The 22,668-nt window shown below is 36.2% G+C and overlaps 1 protein-coding gene across 2 annotated transcripts in view; it reads right to left on the reverse strand.

Annotated features, from left to right (window-relative positions):
- Positions 1–22,668, reverse strand: part of ADGRA1 (adhesion G protein-coupled receptor A1) — a 290,403-nt gene that overhangs the window by 30,987 nt on the left and 236,748 nt on the right. For both annotated transcript variants that reach the window (XM_049810494.1, XM_049810495.1), the window contains 3 exons: positions 13,700–13,827; positions 12,635–12,758; positions 4,952–5,097 (listed from right to left, as the gene is read on the reverse strand). In XM_049810494.1, the coding sequence (XP_049666451.1) occupies positions 4,952–5,097; positions 12,635–12,758; positions 13,700–13,827 (398 nt within the window). The remainder of the gene's footprint in view (positions 1–4,951; positions 5,098–12,634; positions 12,759–13,699; positions 13,828–22,668) is intronic.

A 22,668-nucleotide genomic window follows, 5' to 3' on the forward strand; every position in this document is an offset into this window, starting at 1 on the left:
TTCATCCCAAGACAAGCAGGGTTAACATTGTGAGCCAAGCACTAAGCAGATGCCATGACCCCTGTGGTATCATGCAAGCCTGTAAAATCTCCTTACTGCAAGACAAGAGTTGCTCATTAAAGGACTGGTTGACACAAAACAAAGGAGAGGGTTTTCCTGGATTTGAAACTTTAGCAAGGTTTCTCCTCTTTGCAGTGAAAGAATTTAACACGTTTCAGTGTCACAAAGACACTTAGCTACTGTTTAGCTGGATACTACTGATGAATGTTTAGGAACCTGAGAGAAATGAGCCAGGGAATGACACTGCAGACCTGCTGCCACTTTTACAGGAGGGGGGGGGGGGGGGATGCAAGTGGAGCACTATCGCATCTTGCACATCCATGTGATCAGGGTGTAGGTTGTTAGTTATTGCTACACCGCAAGCATAGCTCACAAGGAAGACCCCTGTTGTTGCTGCTTCTAAGACATCACTCAGTACTCTGGAAGTGTATGGATGATGTACAGAAACTTGCCCACATAGAACCTGATACAGAATAGCAGACACACACACACACACACGTACGCATCTGTTAGCAGATATTACAGTTCAACTGAACCACTTCAGTTCTCACCTACTATTTCTAGGTCTGTTCTCTGTGCAAGTTAAAGGACAGTTTCTATAAACAGTTAAGACATTAAAAAATATATGAAATATGCAAACAGCTTTCTCATTCTAAAAATGATTCTTAACTTTTAAAATTATTTAAAGTTGAAAACAATAAGAGAATGGAATTGATGTCAGTGGTATTAACTGTAGGTGCTCTGAGTGTGCTGCTGAAAACTGATTTAATTAGCCTGAGTTATGATCTTCCCAAAATTCTCTATGTTCATTTTTAATAGCCACAGTACTAAGCCTAGTACTTTGAATACAAAGGGAAGGACACACAATCCATTCCTAAATTGCTACTGCAGCTAGATATACAATTTTTCTAAGGCACTGCATGAGGTACTTTTCCTAGAAGCCCCAAAATTTTAGTAAGATCCTTTTAAAAAACTTATCAAGATATATTAAATGATAAACAAGATGAAGTTTAGCAGAGACAGTGACATCACCTGTTATCCACTTTGCAGTTGATTCTGCAGCCTTATGTATGCACATTGATGTTTTTTCATGACAGATATAGCATATTGGACTTTCTGTAATCTGAAGTTTGCCATATTAGTTATCTTGCAAGATATTTGTTGAATAAAAGAGGATGGAGGAAATTAGGAGACATATTTGTAGTTAACCCTGAGATAAAAGGTAACTTAATTATCTGTCTCCTTAACACCAATCTCTGGCTCAGCTGGCAGCTTATTTAATTTTATTTTAAATGTTTAAAGTGTAATTGTGCTCAGTCATTATCGTATTAAAAATGATAGTAGTCTAATTTTTTTTCTGTCTTTCTGGAAAGGAATGATTTTAACAGAATATCTTTCAGAAATATTTTCTGCTTGGTCTGTGCTCCTGTCTAATCTGTATGTGCACAGAGCATCACATGAAATAAGCATGCACGTATCAGGTATAAAAACATTAATACTACCTGTGCCTCAGCTTGGGCTGATAAGTTTTGTACATTGCAAGTAATAGCTGAATCTTGCATGCCCCTTTGTCTTTGCTGGCAAAACCTGACTTCAGATGACTCAGAAGTCAAACTCTGCCAGGTTTAACAAATGCCCATGGAGGATGAACATATAGAATTATTTATTTCTGTTAAGAATACCAGAGAGTATATTTTACAGGAAGTAATTTCATTATCTATTGAAGTGCTAGGGTTCAGCATTTCAATACACAAAATTCAATGATGCATTAATTTGATCCACCTCACTAGCATCCAGGCACATTTAGTGAAAAATGCCAGAATGTTACAGTTGGTTCCAGTTAAAGTGATAGGCCCCAAGAGCTTCAACTCTATAATTAACAGATAATAGATTCTGTATAATATATATAATAAAATATATATAGTGTATAATGTTTAACATACATAATGTATCATATAATAAATGATTAATGTATAAAAAGAGGCAATATTCAAAATCGTATCACCATGAAGAACAAGTTTCAGTAAAATTACACTGCAAAAAGATTTCAAGTTTGATCGCTGTATCTAGAACAGAGAAAACCAGTTTTATGTAATAGGATACATCTTGCCACAGCTCAAGGAAAGCTGGGAGGAAAAAATCAAGTGTACCTCATTTGTTTTACTTCTGCAGATGAACATGCAAATAGCAGGCAGAGAAACTGAAGCAAATGTTACATGTAAAAGCCCTTTTCTACTGACAGGTAGGGTCTCGTTTTAGATATTTTGGTATTTATTTTCACCATTTCAGCTACTTCTAGAGCGGATCAAGCTCTTGAAAAAAACGTGGTGAGAATTTTTATCATTTTTTGGTAAATTCCATGTCATAGATTTGTGTATTGATTTTTGGCAGTAGCCCCAGTTACTGACTCACGAAAGATATCCGTACGTCTCATACAGCAAGTACATATACAAGGAATACAAAAACACTCATATGTGAACTGGAAACCCAGTCTATCATGTACATCCATTACCAGAAAAGACTGAAGGAGAACAGCAAAGTGTACAGCTCTTGCCAAGAACATTCATGTATTTGTGTTCAACAAAACCTGAACACAAGTCAAACTAGGTCTATCAACAGGGATTACTGACAAACTACCTCTTGTTTAAAAGTGTCTTGCAGACTGTATTATATGCTTCCTAGCACTGGTGGTCCTGACATACAAAAAAGCTTAACTCAATCTCCATTTGAACAAACTTTATATAATTTAGTTATCTACTGGTGTCAAACGGAAACAAAAATTAACACTCCCTCACCCAAACCCAGACCTGGACAAACTGCGATGTTCTCTTTTATGTACCTGAGGCACAGTATGTATAAAGGCTTGCATCAGCTCATAGATACAACACCACCATCTAGTTAAAACATTTCTTATAAATGATTACACTGAAATATAAGCATCTTAAATGGATTTTATGGAAATATTATGATACAGAATAATTCTGATTTTAATTTTATTAAAACCAGGAAAATTAAAATGCCCATAAAAATGATCATTATCATTCTAAAAGAACAAGAATTACTAATTATGAGTTTGGCATTTTCTTGCGTAAAGCAATTTTTTCATTTTCCATATACCATGCCCATTTTCTACATGAAATGAAATTGATCCTTACTACTTTGAATCTAGTACTAACCATTATGAAATCATATTAGACATTTTAGTGCCTGTGTCTCTAGGACATATGGTGCCCTGAGTGAGAAAAATAACTTAGAATCATTGTACTTAGCTATTAAACAATAACACTCGTGTTCTCTCACAGCTAAAAGGAGGTTTATAATTTCTATTACTAAACTTAAATTATCTACTGTTTATTTTCACTGTCTGAGAACCTCAACGTGACTGGTACAACAAAGATTCTAATTAGAGTAATGTTTTCTGTAACCTGTCTATTGTTTTCCAACTCAAACAAGATTTGAATTTGAAGAACATACACTATGCTGGGTCTATTTAACCTGTAATAATTTTCTACCTTAATAGCCACACTGCTGCATTTGAAAATTGGCAATAATTCATTTTGCCACGAGCTAGTAACTGAAAGTAAAATTCTCATCTGTGAAGAATGGTATAGTAAATCATGGATTAGCAAAGTCGGGCACTCTAAGTGAAAGTACATCCTCCTCTTTACACCTAATGTTCAATATGGCTCTTCACTATACAAATTTTATGTTAACTTTAATCAATTTCATCTCTAGAAAGAAAATGTTTTAAAAAGCAGAAAACTAATTGTGGTAATAAAGATTTCACTCAGCAGAATCAGAGAGCAAAATGCAATTCATCTTCCTACAGACTTTTAACAAGTTGTGACAACCTCATGCAGCCATCTATAAATGTTACTTAATAAACATTTTGTGTTCAAAATAATATAAGCTAAGTCTATTTAAAAGAATACACTAATCTGATTTTTTCACAGTAAAGCCATAAAAAATAGAATTCGTATTTCCTGTCCTTCACTATAAAACTGAGGTCTTTAATCTAAATTGACCATTCAAGTTTTTCCATGATCTGTGGGGAAAGAGAGGCACCTCCATAAGACAATTCATCCTGTCCTCACACAAACATCCAAGAGAGAAGGAATTTTCCTCTGGAAGTTCCTCTCTGTCACAGTGTCCCTCCAAAATCTATACAGGGACACTAGATAACTTTGGCTAATACCTAACTTTTTGACAGCTGAAGTAAAAAAAGAGTCTCATGCCTTTGGTTGTCAATCCTAGTTTGTGGTAAATTAGGGTTTTTTTCTGTGCAGGCTGACTATTTTGGCTTGAAGTTTCAGCATCTCTTAGGCATCTCATTAAAATTCTTACTGCATTACACCTGCCATGCTGTCAGAGACAGGTTAGTTTGCTCGATCTAGAAATCTGACGGGAAGTCCAGACTTTAAGTTGCTCCTGTAATAGCATTAGATCTCTGATGTGGAATGAGGAAGGTTGCTATCAGGTTACTAGGCAATCAATACAAGTGTGGGCAAGATTTACAGCAGAATAGATAAGGGTAAAGGGAGAGTCATCATAGCGTAGTTTCTGATGATTAAATAATGCCTTAACCCAGAAGCAAGCCAGGGTTTTCTCCTCCATAAGAAACCAACAGAAACATTTTAATTGATCCTGTTCAGATAAAGGTATCTGAACCTAGCCAATACCAGTTCTGCATGTTTCCATCTCCCAAGTAGAGTTAACTATTAGCATACAATATATATTCAAATTTTTACATACACCAAAGTGACTCAGTTCTTTATGGATCCTATTTATAGTCTGTAAAAAGTAAAGAATACAGAAATAAAAGTGAGAGGTTGTTTAAAATTTCTGTTTTAGGAATACATTAAAAAAAAATAATATAGCTAATATTCCATACCTGAGTAGTGGTTGCTTTGGATAAGATGGTTGGTCACTGTTTTGGCATGGCTGAGGTTTTTTCGTGACTTGCTTATAAATATTCCTGGCAGTTACTCCAATCCATAGCATAGTAGAGAGTGTAGAATAATGTAGTACTATACCAACCTAAGAAAAGAGTGGATGGTTAAACAAGTCAGTAAATGGATGAGTAAAACAAGAGTTTTAGAAGAATCTTACTGCATAACTGTACAAGCAAACAGGTTTTTTTAACTTAATTTGTAAGTGCATTAATTTTTTCTTTCTCTCCGGTTATTTCTCACCAGGGAATACACTTCTAAAAAGCAGACAGAATCAGTTATTTAATCTATCATAGATAATATCTGTGATACCAGAAGGTATGTTACAAAACCAAAACAGTAAAGACATTTGTTTTCTAAGAATCTGATTAATGACAACTATTTACACCTGGATTTAAAGTGATGCAAAGGTTAGTTTGTATTGCAAGCCTCGTTAGCTTATCATGACAATGCAATTTAAAAATGAATGAGAGATCAGCATTTTTGCTTGCTATTATGCTACTATTTCCTTTCATTTTTCAGGAATATCCTGCTGTAGTTCCCTCTCAGCTGCATATAGCCAAGGTTGACTTCTTGTAATGGGATCAGTGCTATTTGCCTAAAACCAGATTATTTTCAGACATATTTTAAGGAACTTATAAACTTGGCTATACAATTTTTAAAATTAAATGACAGATCTTGGCATCCTCCCTTAAAAGGAAATACAAACTCTCAATAGTGTTATTATCATTTTGTCCCCAAGAAACCGTTTTGTTTATCACTGAAAGTAAAATAAAGTACAAACACCTCTAAAATACTAACATCTTTGTTATGTTAGTAATTGTTATTAATTGCTATGGAAACAGTAATTGGAATTTTATCCAATCTCCAGTGCTTTATTACATCAGCTAAGTCTCCATCTGATTATATAAAATGAGGTTACCTTTGAAGCAATAACCTGACATTTTGCAGTGAGAAGTAAAATATTGCTATAATTGGAAAGCATATAAATCTTTAAGGAATACAGAGAATTCCTGAATAAAGCTAACACAAATCTATTATAATGATTTATTTGAACCAGTGTTCATTTTTGCTCAACTTAAAATAATTGATGGGTAAAGGAAAAAACTCCATGAAATTTGTTTATATTTAGTAATGTAGCACAAAACTTGAAGATAGCAGCAAATACCATCAACAGAAACCCTTTGTAATTTTCTCTGGGACTTGTCTGACAGATTAGAGAAAGGAATATAAAGCCTTCATAGCTGTTGTCGCTTGAGGTAAAAGAAGCAGAAATAAGAGAATGAGACAACTTTGTACCATCAGCTGGCAGACATTGCCAGTTCAGTGGCTAGTGCTGTCTGGACTTAGTTCATATGCAGCTTGCAGCATTTCTGTAGGGACTCAGTGAATATGACTATGAGCTGAGGGGGGAGTGAAAGAGTAAGGCGGGAGGAAGAAGAGGGTGAGAAGAAAGGGAGAGAAAAAGGAGGTGGGAACCATGAGAAAGAACTGGAAAAATTCTAGGGATTTGGTTCATAACCTCTTTCTCATTTCACTATAGCACTGCTACTATATATTCTGTAATTATTCTATGCAAGTGTGCCAAAGAGTCTATAAGAATATGAACAGCAGGGATGAATTCCATGTCAGAAGGCACTTACATGTGAAATTTGGCAACATATATGGCCATATATACAGAATAATCAGCCACTTAAGTGAAGAATGAGATTCCTAAAAATAGTCCAATAAAACAATTTTATTGAAATTTTCAGGAGGCAACTGAACTGAAAACATCATTGCTATGCCACACCTTAGTCACGTTACTTTTCTTCAGTGTGCTAGTACTTCAGCAACTTAGTTCCTTCTGATACATGGACAAATCAAACAAACATGGACAAGAGACAGAAGTGTTATCATCTTCTGTTCTAACTCTTCAATAATATGCCTCTTTCTCTCTCTCTCAAAAAAAAATATTTGCATTTCTTGCTTAAAGGAAAAGAGGATATATCCTGATGATACAGGACCTCCTCATGACTGACAGATTCAAAGGACAATGGTGACAATCTGGAGATAAAACATATATAACACAACAAAAATGTGGAATTTGGAAGGGTGTACTGGGCTGTTATGCTAAATTCCAAAGAAAAGCATACCCTTTGCTCTGTGTCACGATGATTTTGTTTCTCACTTCTCATCACAAAATATGCTTTCTGGACTAGAATTTTGCTCTTATTCATCCACTAATAATAATCAGTAAAGAAATGTTTGTCACACCTCATCTTGAAAATTCAGTGTTTCAAAGTGGTGGCCTTTGCTCTCTGCCTCTTCCTTCCCCATATCTCCACACTGACATCAGTCATGCATGGAGATGCATTTTCCTTACTGTTGCACTTAGGGGCTGTGGCTGCATGCTCTTTTGTCCCCTTCAGTGGGACCACCTCTTCCTAGCTCTCTTAAGCTAGGAAGACATCTGAGCTACCAACACATGACATGAAAGGGGAAGACAAGGCTCAACAGAAAGGGAAACAGGACAAAGATAGTTTTGTTCAGTAAACTCTCACTTAACTCTGTTGGCAAATATAAACCTTAGGTTTATGCAACAAAGGTCCGGGGTACAAATTTATCTGTGTATATCTTGTTACTGGATTTGTGCCTCTGTAAAGCTTAAAAGGCCAATAAATAGACATAAATTAAATACCCAAGTGTACACTTAAAACTATTTTCACTATAACAAGAACTTTTGTATTTCACATAGAATCTTGTGGGAAGCATCAAGTTTTCCACACAGAACAAAGGATTATGATTGAATATACGAAAGTGATGACCTGTATTGGTAAGAAGGTTTTCCACTGACAGGCCAAATGGTACACAAAGAACTGTCAGGACACATGCATTTAAGACAGCACTGCAGCTAAAGCTATTTAATAACCACAGTTATATGGTGAAAATTTTCTTGTTTCCTTGGACTCATTTTTCCATGTCCCGTATTCTTAGAACTCATCTTTGGGAATAAGCACCAGCCTACTGAATAGAAGATTACGCTTTTCTACAGTAAGAAGGTGCTGTCTGTATGTGCCCCTTCAATAAATTTCAGTACCTTAGAGGTAACTTAAGTTCCATAACTTGCAGTTACCATGGTAATGACCAGAATACACATTTATGCAAGCATTTTGGCACAAAAAGCTCTCTTGATCAGCTTTAACTTGCACACGAATTTCTTTGTTTTCCCCTAGTTTTTAATTTCATTTCTTTTTTTAAAAGGTAATCATATTTCAGATAAGATTGTCCTTCTTCAGCCACTTCTATTTAAAGGAGGATATGGTTATGCACTGACATTCCAATTACACTGCTAATCCTGCACTGAAAGTGATTCTTTTCAGTGAGATGAAGGGATTCAGGAATTTCTCTGCAGTCTATAACACCACTGGATATGAATATTTAATGATCTTAAAACATTTAGCCTTAGAACAACCCTGTGCTCCCTTCACAGGTAGAAAATTTAGAGCAAGTTGAGACCCACAAATCAGGTACCTGAAACCAAGAAGGACAATCTTCAGCATGCACATCTAACTCCATAGTGTGCAAAGTCTTTAGACATCATAGGTTGGTGCTAGTAAAGTTTCCAGCCACCTAAAGTCTTGCTTATGCATATGACTAGCTCTGTTCCTGTCTCAGCAGAGCTGAACAATGCAGCACCTTTCTCACCAAAGACTACTCAAGAGCTCTTAAATGGCATTCTTTGCTTGAGACACCCTAACTGGCAAACTTGATCACAGTACATTAATTTTACACCCATTCTTTCAAAATCAAAAATATATAGCTAGAGCAGAAAGAACTGCTCTTTTCCTCCTCTTTCTATAATATTTTTGTATCTACAGCTCCTACCCAAGATGTGGTGCATAGCTCTAGGACCCCCTTAGTTTAACAGGATTCAAATCCAAATTTCGGACTTCCAATGGTAGTAGTCTAACTTCTAGGCTACTGGCTAGTATAGAACGGGCTTTGCCTTTCTTGCTGAAGAATTACTGCCCCACAGAAAGGAATTCACAAGCAGCTTCACGTATGACACTCATAAGGGAGAACAAAGATCTGAGCCTTACCAAGTCTTACATGGAAGCTTTTATTTCATAAACCACATAGGAGGTGCTGGGAGATGTGATCCAAGTGATCATGCCACTCAGTGACTGGCCCCTAGGATATGATTCTGTTTCACTCCCTAACTTTTCTGTCTCCTGGTTCTTGTGCCCCTAAGCCTATTCTTCACACTTCAACATGCTGAACTGACGATTTCATCCCCTAGCATCCATAGCCTCATGGCTATCATACTCTCCTGGAAAGTAGGGGCCATGAGACTGAAATTTTTCAGACTGAGAGTACAGAACCAATGCCTTCCACACACGGGGAGTGGCCCAGCTACAGTTGTGTCTCCTTCTGTCTCATTCCTTACATGAAAGGAATAAACCTCCTTCTGCCCTTTAAAGGAAAGAAATCTGAGACCCCAACTCTGGGAGATGGAAGGGGCTGATTACATCATCCCCTGGCTCACTTAAGCACCTTTCTGGCTAGTGTACTGGCTCTGATTAATCCTATTCTGCTGTTCCTAACACAACTTTGCCTTGCATGAACGATTTTGCCATAATCTCAAGACTCTGGATTCTACATCAACAGCCAGCATTCAGTGACACTCAGAATCAGATTCGTGGGTAATCTAAACAGTCTGTAGATACAACCTCATTCACACAGGAAATCTGTGAAGAAGAAATCCACTCTTCCAGACCAGCACTCTAACATCAGTTTTCTTTATAAATCATAAAGACTGCATAGCACATACGCAAGTGAGACTGTCTATACAAAATCATCTCTGAAATAGGTATGCAGGTTTAAAAGGGAGTTTTAGATTTTTAGATTCCAGATAAAAATAAATATCTTACCTTCTCTGAAAACACTTTTTTTTGTGTGTAATTACTTTGCCTTAAAGGGAATATGAAGGTTCTTCCAGCTATCTATCACAGAAAATGGGTCCATTTCCATAGCATTATTTCCTGCTGCTTAAAATTAGCCTGGGACACCTCATTTAGAGGGAGAAGATGATCCAAATGAAGTTATTTTAGAACCACCTTTTTTGGTTAATTATGAAGGCTAAAAATTAACTCAGTCTATTATTTCACTTGAGTAAGGATGTTTCAGTGAAATTTGCTTGTGAAAGTTTTAGGGATAATTACAATAAGAAAGGTGGAGGTTCCCTGGCTTTGACACCACATTTCAGTGATTAGGTCAGAAAATGCTTGCACTTGGAATATTCCCCTAGGCACTCAGGAAACAAAGTGCAAACTACATTGCTGGAGGGTAAGGCTGTGTTTTGAATTGTCGCAGATGAAAAGATACCTGTGCTATAGCAACACTAACGGTGTTACACATGGAGTATAACTAATATTTTAGTGCTGCTTGAAGCAGTAATATTTTCACAAATATATTTTTAAACCCTAATACCAGTTTTTTTTCCAGAACTGAAAAAAAAAAAAAAAAAAAAGAAAAAAGAGAAAGAGACAAAAACTTAGACTTGAGGGACACACAAGCCCAAACTAGCTATATAAACATAACTTTCATTAGGCTGAGTAATTTAAAGAATTCCTATATTCCATATACAGGAGAAAAGGAGTGCTGTTCACCCCACCACTGCGTATACAAGCTACAGGAAATGTTCAAATATGTGAGCTTTCTGGGAAACCCATTAGTAGGTCTGACCTCCCTCCCTCCTAGCGTTGGTACCCTGAATATTAATTCACAGAGTAATCCTCTCAGGGTTATCACAGGAGACAGGCAGTGGGACTCACAGAATTTTGAAAAACGTTGCTGTCAGTAGGCAAGAAAGGGTCTGGAACGGGCTACGATGTTCTGAGAGTGAACATTTGTTCAGCCTCTTTTACCAGCATCTGTTAGCCCTACCTAATTATATCAGACAATTTCTACCAGGAACCAGAGGACTGTGTGTGTCTTGCATGTCCTGTATCTTTCCTGTATTTTAACTGCTGATGATACTGTCTGTTGAGGTAGCATGGCGTCAGGTAAATAAATAACTTTATGAAACTGATTAGAAGGCATATGTGAATGGATCCATTCAGTTTCTGTAAGTGTGCGTGTTTCTCAGCAGGTCAGGATCTGGCCCTATACCATAGCAAGAAACAGCTGTCACTGATAATGCATATTATGAAGATACCCCTGTAGTTTACGTATTACTCGTAACAGATTATTAATAACTCATTTATCTCAATCAATTTTTCATTATTGCTATTAATACTGCATTGTTACCATGCAATCTGCAAAGTAAATAACCAGACAATGACTGTAACAGCAGATGGTTATTTGTGATCATGTAATTACACGGCCATGACTGCCCTACAAACTAATCTACTACCCTCACTTGCAAACTGCAGATAAAGACAATGGTAATATGGTGATATTTCAATTTGCTAGAACTCACAGATTAATTATGACACTATACACTAGATATTGTGAGATACTTAGAATAAGCTAGTAGACAACTGTGTCATTTAAATGAATACCATGTAATATACATAGGTAGACTTTGCATGTAGAATGTTACAGGTGGTTACAGATCTACATGTGCTGTTTATTGATGGTCAAGCACAAATATACACAAAAGGCTTCCAAAGCATCTCACTGAAAATTAGAGTGATGACTCTTACACTAGTTATGCAAGTTTGGCAGTGACTCTGCTGTTGGCTGGTGACTCTTGCTGTTTACACCCATTCAAGCCAATCAGAAGAACCAGATTAGTGAGAGGCAAAGTATCTGGGAGACTGTTGGCTTAACGAAGTGCTTTACTACAGGTAAATACCAACAACATTCATGAGATCTGGAGCACTTCTACAAAATCCAAGAGGAAGAAATATTTAAAACAAATTGCAACAAGCCTTCATCAGGCATTACAGAAGATGACTGAAATGACTCTCTTTACACACTGTACAGACTCAGCCTCTACATTCAAAGCAGCTGAAGCCATGCCCTCTCTGTGCATCTCATGGCATCTTATCTCCAGAAAGGATGAAGCAAGAGATGTGAAGTAGTCCAGCAGTGCAAACAAGGGTCCATAAATAGCAAGTGTACTGGTCTGCTTTGTCTCCTTAGCTTGAGTTGTAATTAAAAGACATAATTGTACTATAAACATTAAGCTGCCAAAGTGTATATTTAGGCATCACCCAGTGAAGCCAGGGCCACCCTCAGCAAAAGGTATATGTATTACAAAAGTGCAGCAGTAACTTTAGTTCCACACGTTCAATCCAAAGATCAGAAAGGACAGAAATATTTGGGAATCATAGTTTTCAGCTATCCTGTTGAACAGAGAAATATTATGATTTTCAGGTGGTTTTTTTTTAATAAGGAAATCTGAGCTGCAGAGAAGTTAATGCATTAGTCAGCCTCTCACAGAAACTCAGGTGACAAGCAAACACTGAACGCTCCCAGTGCTGGCCTTGAAAAGACATGCTTATAAAGATGACTTACTCTGAAGAACTTAAGATCCAGGAACAATATCGGAAAAGAGAGAACTATTAATATTATGTTAAAAGATACAGTTTCAGGTTTTCATTCTATTAGTAAGAATTACTAAGGCAGATACTTACAGCTTGACATATAATTGGGTATTTAATGCGATTGATGCCACCAGCAAAAACAGCAAATGTAAGAGCAGTATGGAAACAAAAGTTGAGAAGCATATGCCATCCTTTTCTGCTTATTCGGATTGTGCTGTTGAAAAAATACATTTTAAAATTAAAACCCAACATATCTATTACAAAAATTATGATTTGGAAAAAATGCTTAATATGAGAGAATTAAATTCTTTTATTCTTGAACACCTACTTAGCAATCTACCGAAAGGACAGAGTCTGATTTATACAACATTGAAATCAATGATAAAAAGGTAAAATCAATGGTAAAAATCATAAAGAGTCTACTGAAAAGGGTCTACTGACTTAAAGTTTCCTCCATCAAATTAAGCATTTAAAGTAGACTTATAAAAGCAAAAGGCTTATTGCATAGCTTCAGATATGCAGAACTTGAACAAGACATCTCTAAAGAATTAAATGGAAGCTGAAGATCAGAAGTCATTGCATTAGTTCACTTAATTAATATTTAGCAGCTTCTACAGTACAATACATTCCTAGTCTTTTAAATTGCTAATGGTCTTTAACAGAAGTAGGTAGTTAAAATGGCATTTATATAAATCTTTCATACAAAGGAAAACACAAGTTTTCTAAACCCAAGAAGATTTAGAAGTCAAAGAAAGTTTCCTTTATCCAATGACAGTTACCAGTCTTTCAACCAAATTTGATCTTAGAAGCCAATACCACCAGTGTATTGCTCTCCAAAGTGCTGCTCAATTGGAATTTGCTGGAAAGCAATTTGATAGTGCTCATGGTTTTATATTGAATTGTCAGGTTAGAAATCTTAGGAACAGTGTGTAGACCATTTAGACATAAAACTCAGCAAAGATACAGCTTGGGAACAGCTTGAGAAAGGCTGACAAACTTTTTTTGATTTCTCTGGTGTAAATCACATTGCTGATATTACTATCCAACAGTAATTCAGATCATTTTAATTTATCTTTTCAGTGCAGGTTGGAAAAATTGAAGTACCTCAGTATAATGCTGACCATTTCACACAAGTGCTTAAAATTTAATTCTTACCTGTGATGGACAATGTAGGTGATAATGGAAGCAAACAGGCACAACAACATAACTGCAGTACATGCATATACCACAGGGTGCAGAAACTCCCCTGGGTACTGGGGGAAAGACAGCACTGTCTTAAAATCCTATGGAGAAAGCAAAATGATTTAACATTGTTAGGCATGTGTGAAACTCTGAAACTTCATTTCAATATGTCTTATCATTTCTAGCTGTTCCCTTTCAAGAGCAGGAAAATAAGATGATGAACTTTTTGTGTAGGTAGAGTTCATAAATTTACAATAACATCAGACTGCTCTTTCCTCATCTGCATACACTTTGCAAGACAGAAATTAACCTTTTTGTACAAGCAGACATATCCTCGTTAAAAAAAAGGTCTGAAAAAATACACAGAATATTACATTTTCCAGGCATTAGCAATATCTGTTCCTTCTGATAACATGAACTTTATGTGTGTATTTTACTAGGATATTAAGTACAAAATATCAAATTACCATAAAGGTCTCTAAATGGCATATGCATGGCTGCAGAAGAACCACTCAAAGAAACAAAAGCCATGAGAATACACCCAAAATATCGACTGACTCACTCCTATATTCAAATATAACTCCCAGTTGATACACCTCCTCTGACCCATTGACCTTTACACTTAGTTGCAAATACTCTACTACCTATATCAATTCAAAAGCAGCTTGACAGCTTTATTAACAGCAGAGTAAAGATCTATGCATCCCTTTTGGACCTGCCAGTGCCTACTGACACAGTTCTTCAGGAAAAACATAATGAAAAACTATTAATAACTTTGTAAAATTAACCATATCAAATTCCCATTCTAAATTACTGGATCTCCCATGTAAGAAATAATAGGAGAGCTAAATCTGCAGGTGTGATGGATGGACAGAAAAAGGAGCCCATTACAGAAAACAGTACGTCTTCAGACTATCTGAATTAAACCAAACATTAGAGGTTCACTGTAATACATTAAGCCACATCTGTTTGTGGCACTACATTTCTGCAAACAAGTACTATGAATTACACACATAAACTATCACCCAACTGCAAATAAAGTGTCGTCTACATGCCAGTTTCCATGTGCAGTGGCATTAACTGTGCACACAAAAGTGAATATACATCCCACCACAGAAAAAGCTAAAATCTGAAAAAGTAGTGTATATGAAAATCCAGCAAACTTTAACACTGAAACTACCGGCATACATTTAAAAGACTTTTTTCTTATTTGTCAGTTTTAGGTTCCCCTAGAAGAAGATTCAATACATTATTTTCCTGAGGTGAAATCTCCCCTTTGGAGACTGGGACTGTAATGTTAATACATTTTTTTTAATCGCATTTGCATGCAGAGAACTGATTTCCAGCGCCTTTATTTGTGTGTGTGAACTTGTCCAGCTAAAGTTCATGAGTTTATGCAATTATTAAATCAGGGGGAAAGGTACTGTCCGTTTACATTCCAGAAAGGTCCTTACAAGCGACAGATGCCCTAGTAGTCATTATTTTTCTTCATACTAGCTTTAAATTTCCTAAGTTTGACTGTACCAGTTTCTCCAGATGCATATTAATGTCAGTTCTAGAACAGTGCAGCTTACAACATACATAAAAAAGACCATCAAAATGAACAAATAATGTATGAACAATGATGGCAAATATTTGTCATCACATCCCATTTCTCTTCAAGTACTTCCTCAGCTTGCATGTGTACCTCAGTTAAATCTGCTCAGTCACCACTTGTCCCACACATGTCTTCTCTCAGCCCTGCCCAGTTCACCAAGACTCAAAATCAGAGGTGGAGTCACTTGTCACAGAGGTACCATTATACTGTCTCCTAACATCTCTTGCTACTCTTCCCTCAACCATGAGTGGAATAGAAGAGGAAAAGAACTCTGACTTTTGATGTGGCAGCTTTTTAATGTGACAGACCTATGCTCCTGATACCCTCTCTTGATTTTGTTTGGGTTTTTTTTTAGTGTGCCTGAATATACATTCAGGATATACTGAATTCACAAATTTCAAATAATTCTTTAAAAGTCTATTGGCTCAGAACTGCCACTGCCACTCCACTTAAACACTCTTTTTTTGACCATTTTTTCTCCCATGCCCTTATTTGCATCATCTCACCATTAATTCTTTTACAGAGTGAATTTCTTGAGGAAGACTATTATTTAGCAGAAATGTTCAGTACAATTTTGGCTCATATTACTAGCGTAGTAATGTAAACCCTGGACAATTTAAATAGAAATACTCTGCTGAAATGATAACATATTTACTTCTAGCTCTTACTGATATAATCATATTTTGGTATACGAATGATACACTTTGTCATAATTTTATGTACATGCTTCATTTCTGTGCATTAAGAATACTGTTACAATAACTAACATAGTATTAACAGTGCAGTTATTTAAAGAAAAAAGTATCTTGGATATTTCTGAAAACAAACAAACAAACAAAAAACACCAATCCAAAAAACCCTCTGAAAAGTTAACAAAGTTGTGAAAAAGGAAACACAGTGAAGCTACAATTATGTAGCAACAAATGAAAGTGATTTTACTTATGGTAGCATCATTCAGTGTACTAAAGAACTAGCTTTTAATAGTGTGAGTGCAAGAATCAACCAATCACTATGTTTGAACATCAGTATAAAAGCAAATGCCATACGTCATACAGGAATACAGCCATTTTGCCTGCAGAAGAATCAAGAGCAATCAGCATCTTAAAGCGAATTCCATTACAAAAAAATTCACTTTTTTATTATCTCTTTTCTAATCTTGTACAGTAAATAAGTGGTAAAACTTCTGAGTATCATAATGCATTATTGCCAATGTAGAATATCCTTTTAAAGAGTTCTTTATATTGAAAACTGATTTCATTATAGATATATAATAAATCTATCTTGTCTGCTTTTTGATGATAATTAAACCTTATTGATCTGTCAACCTCCCCTGAGTGATCCTCTGGGGAAGACAGCATGCAGAAAACAAAGTTATTTTTTTAATCCTGTATGCAAAGCAGCATAATTGTATGGTACATTTTTAAAGGGTGGGTTTGATTTTATTTCCTAGAGGGGATTCAAATGATGATGATGATATTGAAAAATGGCAAGAATTATTTACAGGAAAATGAATACACACAAGCCTTTGACCATTACAAACTGCTGTCTACAACTACAAGGCCAGCAAAATGTTGTCTAATGAGAATTTGCCATTCATTCACCCTTCTAAGAAGGTGTGAAACCAGCTTCTTTCAGCTGTAAATGCCACCATAGTACATAAGGCAAAATAGAAATTAGTGATGGAAATTGGTGAATAGAAAAGACTTTTTATCAGCTCTTTCATCCAATAATCAGAATTATAAAAACATCAGAGTGGAAATGGGACCATTTTACTTGAGACTTCATTCCAAAAATCGACTGAAACAGAAACATCTATACTGATCAGTTAAAACTCAGTATGAAAGTATAAAGAGGTATAGATGATTTACATACCAAAGGCAGCCCTGAGACATTTAATAGCAGATGCTGAGAAAGCTGAGGGGAAGTTACAGTGAACTAATACTAAATATCTGGTACTTTCACAAAATCACAGCTGCTAAAAACAAGCTAGTTTGTGTTGTAAATTTTTGTAATCCATTTACTTATATTGGCAAATGAAACATTTATTTTTAATATATTGCTTGTAATAGTATGATGTTAGAAAGTATAGTCTAACTGGTTTCTGTGTTTAAAACAGGACATCTGAAATTGTGTTCCCCAAGGAAGTAATACCCAAACACCACAGAGACTTGGAAACACAAGTGCATTTGAACAATCAGTTATGGTAAGATTTAGGCTCCTATTTGTGTTTAGAGTCCTCCTACTTAAACAAAACAGAACTTAAAAATTAGGTGCCAAATATTAGGATGTTTAGGAGCACCAGAATATGGAAATTACCCATAGAGATGGGTCTCTATGGAGAGCCAAAAACACTGCAATGCACATTGACTGGAGCAGTTGATGTGCTGGAGGGAAGGGTTGCTGTTTGGCCGGATTTCAACAGGCTGGAGGAATGGGCTTACTGGAACCTCATGAAGTTCAATGAAGAGAAGTAAAAAGTTTCCTGTCTCTGGGACAGAGTAATCCTGACTGCAACTGACTGGGAAAAAGCTTTGCAGAACAGGATCAGCAGGTCCTGGTGGACACTAAATGGAAAGCAAGGCAGTGTGCCCTTGTGGCACATAAGGTGAACAACATATTGGGCCATATTAGCAAGAGTGCAGGCAGCAGTCTGAGGGAAGTGATTATTCCCTTCTATGGACCACTTGTGAGACCAAAGCTCGATCAGCATGCCCAGATTGGGGCACTTCAGTACAAGAAAGACATTAATGAATTGGAAGAAGTCCAGTAGAAGCCACCAAGACAATAAGATGGGTCAAGACCTAGATTCTAGGTCTTTAACTTACATCTCCTGTCTCCAAGAGTTGGTCCATTTTACTGAGCTCCTTTATAGTCTGGATCCCCTTTACCCTTTGGTTGAAGCTGCACTACGAAGAATGCAAGATCCACGAAGCCAGTAAAAAGCAAGAGCAAATACAAAGAGTGAGCTTGAGCCAGAGGCTTGATTTGTTATAAAGGTAGTGCATTTTGAGGAAGACAAGCCTGGAGTTTTGTCCCCAGTACCAAGCCAGTTTATACATTTTACAGAGCAAATAATACATGTTATTAAGTATAATTTAATAAAAAGTAGATGTAATCCAAGGAGAAAGGACTACAAGCCAGATCTTGCTCTTATGAGTACTCTAATTCCAAGGCTTTATGCAAAAGATTGGCACATTCAGGAATATTCTGAAATAAACAACCTTTTCCGGGAAGCTGGACTCAATACTGTCCATATGGGCTAAGCATTCTCTGTTTAGGTGAGCAGTACATGCCAGCTGTGGACTTACGTGAAGAGTATGTGCCTCCTTGCCAGGCCTCTGAATGACAGCAGAGCTTAGAAATTGAGCTCTTCACACTGGGAAGCATCTACACATGTGCAGAGGAATCTAATTCCAGGGAATTTTGCAGTTCCCAGTTCCCACTACAAAAAACGTTAATTTTGCAGATAGCAGGTAAACTTTCTGGATCACTTTCATAGTCTTTGGTGCTTAAACTCTGCTAATGTCTATTTTGTAGGTGTAAAATCAGGTGTTTCTTAAACCTCTCTTTATTAGCAGTCTGATTTTTTAAAGTCCTGAACCACGTTTCCACAGCCTATTATGAGAAAACCTTGTGTTCTCTACGGGAAGAATGTCAAATACTGTAACTATGTCAACCTTCTAAATCACATCTCTGTAATACTTCCCTGACTCATTAATTAATTTCTCAAAAGGCTTAGACAGGCTGTTTAATTTGGAGAAGAACTGAAACATGGACATTTAGAAGACTGTTTTCAGAACTGAACTTCATGAATAGGCCTAAGAAATTCTGCAGTTGTCTCCAGTCACACTGAAAATATTGAAAATGTAGCTTTTGTGGTACTGTGATCCTACCAATTTGGAAATACTTAAAAGATTCAGGGAATGCTTGTAAAACAACAGGAGAAAAATCCTGTAACTCTTAGCATGATCCATTCCTAGTATCTTGCCTTTCCTTAATTTCTCATTCACACAGTTTTCCAAGGTTTGCTTCCAGGATAGTTTCAAATTTGCTCTGTTTTTGCCAGCTCAGTCTCCTCAGCCCTAATTATCTCAAATAGCTATCCACTGAATGTACACTACTTTTGCAAATGACTCCTTACACTCACAAAGAAAAAAAATAATCCAACAAAACCCCACCTATGTTGTTTGGAATAATGCAATACACTGTGACAAATCAGGAAAGGAGTTGGTTATGATATATGTTCATTTAATCTAACTTCAGGATTACAATTAAAAATGCTAACAATATTTATTAATCCATTTTATGTTAATTGAGAAGTAGCATACTTAGATTTAAGAATTTTAGTAGTGTTTGTTCGGCAGATTTGAGGAAATTACTATTGACAAAGCCGTCTGAGGGGGGAAAGGAAATGCTGTATACAATTACAGTAATATCCATCACTATTGAATTGCCATTCTGTTCTAAGAAAAATGAAAGGAAGAGCAAAGGACAATGTATGGCCAAATATTTTTAGCAAATTTTGAAATTCAGTGCTGCTGTTGGATATTTTTGTTATCTCCTGAAGAGCTTTTACTCAGATACACCATGGCTACAGAGCACTAGATTGGTCATAACATACACAAACATTGTCCTGAAAAATTATAATATTGATATACAGCTCAGTTCACAAAAGAGAACAACTACATAGTATTTATACAACAAATAATTAGATATACCAAAGCTTCAGAATATATAAGTTCATAATTTTACTCTAAACCAGAAAATATATTGCAGAGGTTCATAGTTCAAGACCCTAGAGGGCTTTGGCCACCTCCAAAAGAAACTAGAGCGTGACTGTCTCTTTTCCTCCTACAGGTAACAGAAGAAAAGACAAAAGAGGGAGCTGGTCTAAATACACAGTGTATGAACAGAAAGGCAGGAATATAACTTGGGAGCTTAGTTTACAGGTTTTTAGTCTCACCCCTAGGACATACCATCCAAAAGTTGACTAGAAAAAGATAATGCTGTATTATGTCTGACGCTACTATTTTACTTCCATGCACTGGCCCAACCCAGAGCAGAGTGAAAGCATGAGAGTGTGTAAGAGAAGGAGCTTGTACCTCCTTTCCAAGCCAGCCTCCAAACTATAATCTCTCTCTCACTGACATCACTGGAAGAACTGTCACAGAGAGAAATCAAATGGCTCTACATGAATCCTCTCACTTGAAGTATGCTCATGCTTATTAATTATCAATCATAGCTGATAAATCCTTGATTGCTGCCTTTCTAAAAAAGGACTCTACAAAACCTTTATTTTAACCCTTTTACAGTACCTAGGCAGAAACAATTTTTATAAAAGCAGTTCAGGGAACTTTGTCTTACTATTTAAAAAGATGACAAATCAGAATATGTGCTGGACTAGCTATAAAATGGACATTTGTATTAACTGAGGCTTCTATTTCATCTTGTTCCATACCAGGACATACATTACTGTGATGGTAATGTAAACCTTCATCACTGTTGCTTTATTGCTGCGCTTCAGTTTACAGATGCTACTTCAGTTTTCTGCTATTACCCCAAAACATAATAATCAATTATGAATTTTTATGGTTTAATAGATTAGAGAATTATAGATTAATAACATGGGTGATCATATTGTAGCTAATTTCATTGGCTACATACCATACACTAGCTATTTTGAATTTGCTGTCACTTTGTTAGTATGTTAAAATATATTAGGCACTCAGGTGTGAATTAAGAAGATACACATAGGCACTTTATATTGTTCATATTATAAATTAATAGCTAAGCAGGACTATGAAATATTTTTCATTTCTGGTACGAGAATTGAACTGTCCAGAAAAGCATAGTCTCTATCAAATAAAACAATCCCTGACTTTATGCCACAAAACACTGATTAAGAAATAACACTTGAATGAAAATGGTTGCACATAACGAAGCTACAGAAGTTTTCCAACAGCTGTTTAGAAAGACACTGTTTGAAGACATATCTGTGTGTGTATAGATATATATATTAAAAGGACTTAAGGTCAGGCATCTTCTTTCTTAAAAGTGACTGTGAAACATAAGGTAAGGAACCTATCACATTGTTTGCTACCATATCAATTGCAAAGCAATGGTGAGCCTAAAATACTAGTTTCTTCCTTGCACAGATAAAAATGGAAGATGCACACAGGAAGAAAAGCAAAGTTGAATTACCATAACAAAACAAACCCAAGACCTAAACCAGAATTACATACCAGATGCAAAACCTGCAGTAAAATGTGCCTTAGTTGCCTTTATGGTGTAGAAAAACCAAACTTCTATGTCTTATTAGATAAAAATGTGCATTTGGCTTTAGAAACTAAAAATTCATCGTAGCCCTTGTGTCAGTATACAATTTTTGCAAATAAAATGAAACCACGGAGCTGGCTGTGTGCAAGCAATTAGTTAACATTTAGTAACTACTCAAAGTTTAAGAAGAATAGGCTGAACCCAAGCAGTTGAAGGAGGAGGAAGCCATTTTGGGTGTGGCACCTGCAAAGTCAACAGGTGCTTTCTTTAATGAATTTGGAAGAATATCCTGAAAGCAAAATTATGTTTCACATTCAGGGAAACAAGTGGCTGGGGGGAAAAAGGGAACTCATAGAAACTGTAGAAAATCTGGTATATTTGATGTCGTAAAATCTTAGGAACAGCTCTTAAATTCTGAACAATTCTGGACTGGGTGAAAAATTTTCAAGTAACTCTGAGGGAAATCAGTTCTTACGAAGTGGACGATAATATCTGCATTTAACTCGTGGGTGCTACAGCCTTGTGCTATGATTGGCTGCCATCTGGGCTCCATCTGACAGCAGCAGATTGGTATTCTCTGCACACGTCCTCGCAATTCCTGTCGCCTATGTTTGCTGTCCCTTACACATACACACAATACATTATTTACTCAACTATAAACATTTCTGTAATGTACACAAGCAGCATCTACAGTGCAATCATGCACCACCATTCAGGATCAATCTGGTATTAATAGTACACATCTGGCTAATCTTTTTACAAATGGTTTATAATAAATATTTTTAATGGTGCAAACATTTTCTCATCTATATATGTTAGGAATCTCTCATTTTTTGTTTGCTTTCCTTTATTCCCTGAATAATAACAGGTCATTGCTGCCTGCATAAATTTGTGCTTTCATGAAGGTAACTTTCTGCTAAGCAGGATAGTTAAATAACTGCAATGGGAACTGTAAGTGTGACTGAGAACAGACCAAAGCAGGCTGATATGTTAGCACTGCACAGAAATATTTTTCTTCACGAACAGCAATTTCATAAGAAGGCTATCAGCATTGGTATACAAACTAAAA

The sequence above is a fragment of the Accipiter gentilis genome, chromosome 9, assembly GCF_929443795.1.
Source record: "Accipiter gentilis chromosome 9, bAccGen1.1, whole genome shotgun sequence".
In the NCBI taxonomy this organism is placed as follows: domain Eukaryota; kingdom Metazoa; phylum Chordata; class Aves; order Accipitriformes; family Accipitridae; genus Astur; species Astur gentilis.